Source organism: Petromyzon marinus, assembly GCF_048934315.1.
Source record: "Petromyzon marinus isolate PM22_M1 ecotype Great Lakes invasive population chromosome 68 unlocalized genomic scaffold, UKy_Petmar_22M1.pri1.0 chr68_unloc.1, whole genome shotgun sequence".
Taxonomy (NCBI): domain Eukaryota; kingdom Metazoa; phylum Chordata; class Hyperoartia; order Petromyzontiformes; family Petromyzontidae; genus Petromyzon; species Petromyzon marinus.
The window spans coordinates 4828583-4834657 of NW_027422597.1; the positions used below are offsets into that span (position 1 = coordinate 4828583).

The window sequence follows — 6075 nt, forward strand, 5'->3', positions numbered from 1 at the left end:
TACACAACATATTTATAAATGTGGCTGGTGTATCTGGCACTACTAGTTTTCTGCTTCAGAATATTTTTTAATGGAAGGTTTACGATGTTTGGCGCGGAAACAAGGTTCCATAATGTTGGAAGAACCTTGTTTGATAATACACCACTCATTGATTCACTCCACCTCGTCATCATGAAAAAGAAAGAGAGGTTCAACTTTGAAAATTAAATATGTATGATAGATTAAATATTCATAATTTCTGTAAATATGCCAAACTATAGTTACATAAACTATTCTGACGTGAGTGATGCGAAGCGATGTATAATTTAGGCTGTGGCTGGATCACGTGGCCTGTGCAACAGTAGTATAAATGACAGTGTTCTGGTGATAGAAAAGCATGCTCTGGGAAGAGAACCTTAAGGTGAGTGTGTGGGTTACTCCTGACTGGTCTCGTTCTTAAAAATTCAGTTGGTGTGTGTGGTGGACAGGTGACACCCAGGTAAGTGCCTCTGAGCTGGCACCCCTTGAGAACCTGCCTGCTTGGTGTAATGTTGGCAAAACAAGATGCTAGCGGATTTCTGTGTTTATTTTCACTAAAAATCCGTTCTGTAAGGTACTGTCACAAATCAGTGAAAAAACAACGTATAACAGCATCAGCAGCAAGCAACTCCTAAAAATATAAAGATGTGAATTCAATTGACAATCATGCAACGTTGGTTTAAATGTTCAGGAAAAACTTTACATACAAATGCATTGATGACGTTTGTCTGTATAAAAGTGACGTCGATTGCGCAATACTCGTGCCTCTCCTCTCACTTTGCTCTTTTCCTGTCTCCCTCCTCTCTCTCTCTCTTTGATATCCACACTGCATCACATGAAGAAGAAAAACACGACTCTTGATGTCCTGGGTCAATCTTCCACCCTTTTTTATCCAATGCATGTTTTTTTTTGTCCAGAACATGGCCATCACAGAGGGAGATACCAATTACGAACGTGTGTCGAACCCGGTGCAATAAATCCTTAAATGGGGACCCGTCTGGATGCCATTGGGCTCGCTGACCTACCACAGAGGCAACGATCAGGAGCAGCAGATTAACTGGGAAAGGGAAGAAGAGGACAAGGGGGAGGAAGGGGAATAATTTATCCAAACTAGACAGGAAACAAAGTAAAATAAGCGTGATGTCTGGGCTTATCCTTCTTATTTTCCCCTAGGAGCAACAGTGCCTATTGGAATGTTTCAGTGTCTGGAGTTCATCCCCTTGCCCCGCTCACTACTTTTCTGGTTATTCACGCAGGGTCAATAAAAATGGGGACCACATTTCCTCTTACTCTTATTATATTCCTGGTAGATCCTGGTTAAGGAGCTGATTCCCGCCAAGGCACGAATAGTTCTGTGCCAGAGTCTCCAAGAGGGGGTTCTTGTTTCCAATTTGCTAATATTGTCTTTCTTGCTACAATATATCCGGTTTTCAGTAAGGCATATTGGCGTACCGATAGCCCTTTTGGTTTCAAGCCCCGCAAAGTTTAGTCCACTGAGGGGCTCAGCTCTGTGCCAAGTTCCGATTAAAATAATCCGTTAAATTCTCGTATAATTCTAAAATATCTGGGCACGGCCAGAAGGCATTCAGTTACATCTGTACCGTCCATTGTGGTATCTAGGGCAATTAGGAGAGGAATGTGTGAATTTGAACTAAATTATGTATAGAGGAAGGGACCTGCGGCCTGCTGTCTGAGCCTAACCATATTTGAGTCAATTTCTGGTGAGGAATGTCCTGTCCCAGCAGCCTTTCCCCCTCAGCTTTCTAGTTTTGGCTCTAACCCGGTCTCAATCTCCTGCACGAACTTTTCATTTCCTTTTTTTCCACCAGACCATCCAAGATTGGGTGAGTGATGTGGTCAAAGTTTTTGTTTGTAGCTTTGGATGGTGTCCCTGATATTTTGGTAACCTTATTTGGAAGGTCCCCCACCCTTTCCAAGCCTATCACTCTCCAGCCAGGCCAGTTACCCCTTGTGCATTCTATTGTTAGTGATTGGTCGCCCCACAGAGGCGATTGTCTACATATGAAGGAGTGGAATGAGATTCACCTGTGGTTGCATTTCCCCAATGTGTTAGAAACCGTGAATAATGGTTTCAGGACACGCGATCTATATTTGATAGGAGCTTAGGTAACCGCAGCAAATAACCAGCACCTCACCGAGCCTTCTCCCAGTTTTTACATGTCCTTTACTTTTTCTTGTTGATCTATTGAATAAAGTTCTGAAAGCGATTGCTTTGTTCTATTTTAGGAAATCTGCAAAGGGTCAGGCCCCGATCTCTCCTAAGTAACGTAAGGGAATGAAAATCTATTTGCGCTATTTTGTGATCCCATATGGATGAGGCTATGCTTGAATCAAACATCTTAAAGAAAGCTTTTTGAATACAGGAGGGGCTATTCGTAGATGTACTGTATAGGTAACCGTGTACAGTACTGTTCACTGCAGGAAGTTAAAATCGTGAGCGGCTGAACCTCACTGTCTACCCACTGGAATCTAGGAACACCACGTGGCCTGGGATACCACGATGGGCCACTTGGGCAATAAGATGGGGACAAGATTGCGCATTGTGTACTTTCATGGCAGCATAATCGCGAGCAGTACATATATCATGCATACAGGAATCTCTAGATCAACTGCGAATGTTCGAGCCACCGGGGCACAATCGGCGAAGAGTACCTAAATAAATTTGGCCCAAAACAGTAAAACCTCGACGGAAGGATTTGCTGTACTGTGTTTGTCAACTTTTATTTCAGAGAAGCTGTATTTCTCTTGCAGACAAGGCTCTCTTAACCTCAAACAGTTATTCTTGTAAATTATCTAACCTTGTCACTGTCTGCTCCTCTTTCATTGTCTTTAGCTGTAAGTTAGGCATTACGAGTTATTAATCTGATACAATGTGTGTTTTTTTTACAATTTCCCAACATGATGCTGTACTGCTTTATCACCGTTTTTTCGCAATAGTGATATTTGTTATTGAATTGTCGATAAAGTCTGAGTCGACATGCAAATTTAGAAGTACATAACTATTACAGAGGTGTCAATAAAATGTGGTTTTGAAAGTCAAACTGTGAATATCACAATGTTTGACCTTTCATAATTTAAACAAATCTGTATCTTGTAATGTGCAGGAAGAAAGGAGAAAATGCCTTATGCATTGGCCTTACACACCTGTGGAGGACAAGGAGGAACAGCCTTCAGTTTTGATGGGAGGAAAAATGGAGCAACGCTGGAAAAAATCTGGGTGTGGGTTGGAGGGTGGCAGATCAAGTGCGTGAAGGCCTGGCTGACGGACGGAAGGACTGCACAGTACGGCAGTCCCTCGGGATCTCACAAAGAGTTTGTGTTCCAGCCCGGGGAGCTGTTTTCGTCCCTCTCACTGTGGGGGAATGGGGCTGGCTCACGCCTGGGCGCCTTCAAGTTCAGGACAACCAAAGGCAGGGAATTCTTCGTGAAGATGACAGACTGGGGCCTAAAGACCGAGTACCCAGTCGACATCCGCTCTGGAATCTGCCTTGGAATTATGGGCAAAGGCGGTTCAGACATCGACAGCATGGGCTTCCTCTTCATTAATTCGGTTAAAAGTTCAGAATTGATCAACGTGACATACCCTACACTGCACAGGGAGCTTCCAAAAGTCCAGATGGAAGAGATCAAATCACTCAGTTACAAGAATACTGGTTCTGTCCCCCAAACCTATAAAATTGAAACCTCCAAGACCGTGACCAAAACCTCCTCCTGGTCGATCACAAACAAGCTGGAGGCAACCGTGAGCCTCACCGTCTCAGCCGGCGTTCCGGATGTCGTGGATGTTGAAGCTGGCTTTAGTTTTACCGTTAGCACCGAGAGTACGCACGCCGTGGAGAATTCAGAATCGAAAACCGAGCTCCTCTCATTCAACGTCACGGTTCCTCCACACAAGACCACTGCGATCGACATCAATATCGGTCGCGCGGAAATCGACCTCCCGTACAAGGGTACGGTGCGCATCTCCTTATTGAACGGCGCCACCTACGACATCCCAATGGAGGGTGTCTACAAGGGCCTCGCCTACACCAAGGCGACTGTAGTAACAAAGGAAAAGTGAAACGGCACCGGAAAAGCACGCACGTGCTGCGCTTTACTAACTGCATGCTGCAGTCAACGCTGCCTATCTTTATTTAATAGTTTATTGAACCCTGCGGTATAAAATATGATGCAATACATATGCCATTTGGGAGATTTCAGTTCGTGCAATTAAGGAACCTTTGAATCGGTGAAAAAATAATTTACACGGAGATGCAGTTATTTCAACGAATTTTTCTCGCACATACCGTACATAATTGAGTCTGTTCGCTCAGAAATCACAATGGAATGATCATAATCTGTCTTTATTCCGGAGGAATCCGACGATAAATTAATCTCTTTTTTACAGATGTCCAGTAGGGGCGAGTCAGCAAGTTACAACAACAAACAATACAAAACACGATAGGAGTAAAAAGTAGATCAAAGGTAAGCCAGTAGATTAAACTTATATAAAGAAATACGAATAAATAAAGTATATAAGTACAAATAGCATAAGTACATTGCTTCCGATTTTTCAACATTAAATGCAAACTTGGGCAAGGCAACAAAACGACGACAAAAACAGTTCCAGATCAAACCAACACAGGAGAGGGTATCTTCATAATATTTGATTTTACAATCTAACTATCATTTCACAGATAAAAAATCATTTTTAACGTTACTTTTGCCATTTACTTACGTGAGAATGAGCCCGAACTAGCAAAAGCAAATGGAAAAAAACTTCCTGCAGTGGTTTGGGCAATGTAACAAGACAATACACACTGGCATAGGCAACGCTGATCGGTAGAGTGCAAATCTGGAGGGGTTCAAAACATCAAAGTACAAGTTGGATGACCGACATAAATGACTGGAAGGAGGTAAAAGAGGTGAAGCTTTATGGGCTTCAGAAATGAGAAGCTGAAGAGTGAAAACTCACACGAAGCACACAGCTAAGGACATTCTCCACGGCAAAATCATACAACCATATATCTTGACAATACAGTTTCTGCATGCTGCCACGAACAGAAAAATCGATGGACTTGACCAACATTTCTACTAAAATTATAGAGAGAAGACATCCACGTGTGAATGATACCAAAAAAAACGATGACGGAAAGATAAAGAGTCCTCAAACAATCAACCAATCTTCATTTGTGTTGGGACACCTATTTTCAAAAACGCTCATATTTGTTTTCCATTTCACACTACAATGAATATACAAATAATGATAACTGGCCTCGAATTACCAACAATTTCTCCAAAGGTGACACCAGAAAATTAAAGAACTTCTCTTGCAGTGCTATCATTTCCATCAGCACCACCATCTGGATTAATGTATTTAGATTACAATTGCATGCTCTTTAATTATAGGGAATTGCATGCAACTAGTCAGTTGCATGTTCTGCAATGCTTTGGGCTTGTGATGCAAAATAAAATATCTTTAAAAAATCATTGGATTGTGTTTGCATTCAGTATCTTCATTATCACATCCACAACCCCTTTGAACCAGCATCACTGAAAACATTTGTTCAAATCCAGGCATTCGCCTGTAATGAAACTGCACAGTCAAGTTTGGTGAGTTGATGGTCTCAACCCGGTCACGAATGACTGCACGAAGATAACCCCTTCCATCACAGTTATCAAAACGTAAGCTAGTATGTGTGCAGATAACGCGTAGCAGAAGTGAGATCTTGGTTTTTAGATATAACTTCAATCGCGCATGATGAACCTATATTCTCGATTCTCGCAAGAGAGATATGGCCACATCGCTCAGAGGTCTGAGTGCTGACCTAATTTCGAATCCAGAACCTTAGCAGTGCCAGCTCATCAATCAAAAATCCAAATGTGTGTGTGTTAGTCCATGTGTGTGTTAGTTCATATGTGTGTGTAAGTTCATATGTGTGTATGTAAGTCAATGTGTTTGTGTTTGAGTCGAGTTGTGTGTGTGTTTGAGTCCATATGTGTACGTGTAGGTCCATACGTGTATTTAAGTCCATGTGTGTCTGTCTTTTTCGAACG

The 6075-nt window shown here is 42.3% G+C and overlaps 1 protein-coding gene across 1 annotated transcript; it reads left to right on the forward strand.

Annotated features, from left to right (window-relative positions):
- Positions 1-287: 287 nt before the first annotated feature.
- LOC142908030 (aerolysin-like protein) lies at positions 288-5508 on the forward strand. Its single transcript, XM_076058165.1, has 2 exons — positions 288-400; positions 3144-5508. Exon 2 carries the CDS (start codon positions 3158-3160, stop codon positions 4097-4099), a length of 942 nt encoding a protein of 313 aa, XP_075914280.1. The 5' UTR covers positions 288-400; positions 3144-3157; the 3' UTR covers positions 4100-5508.
- The last annotated feature ends 567 nt before the right edge of the window (positions 5509-6075 follow it).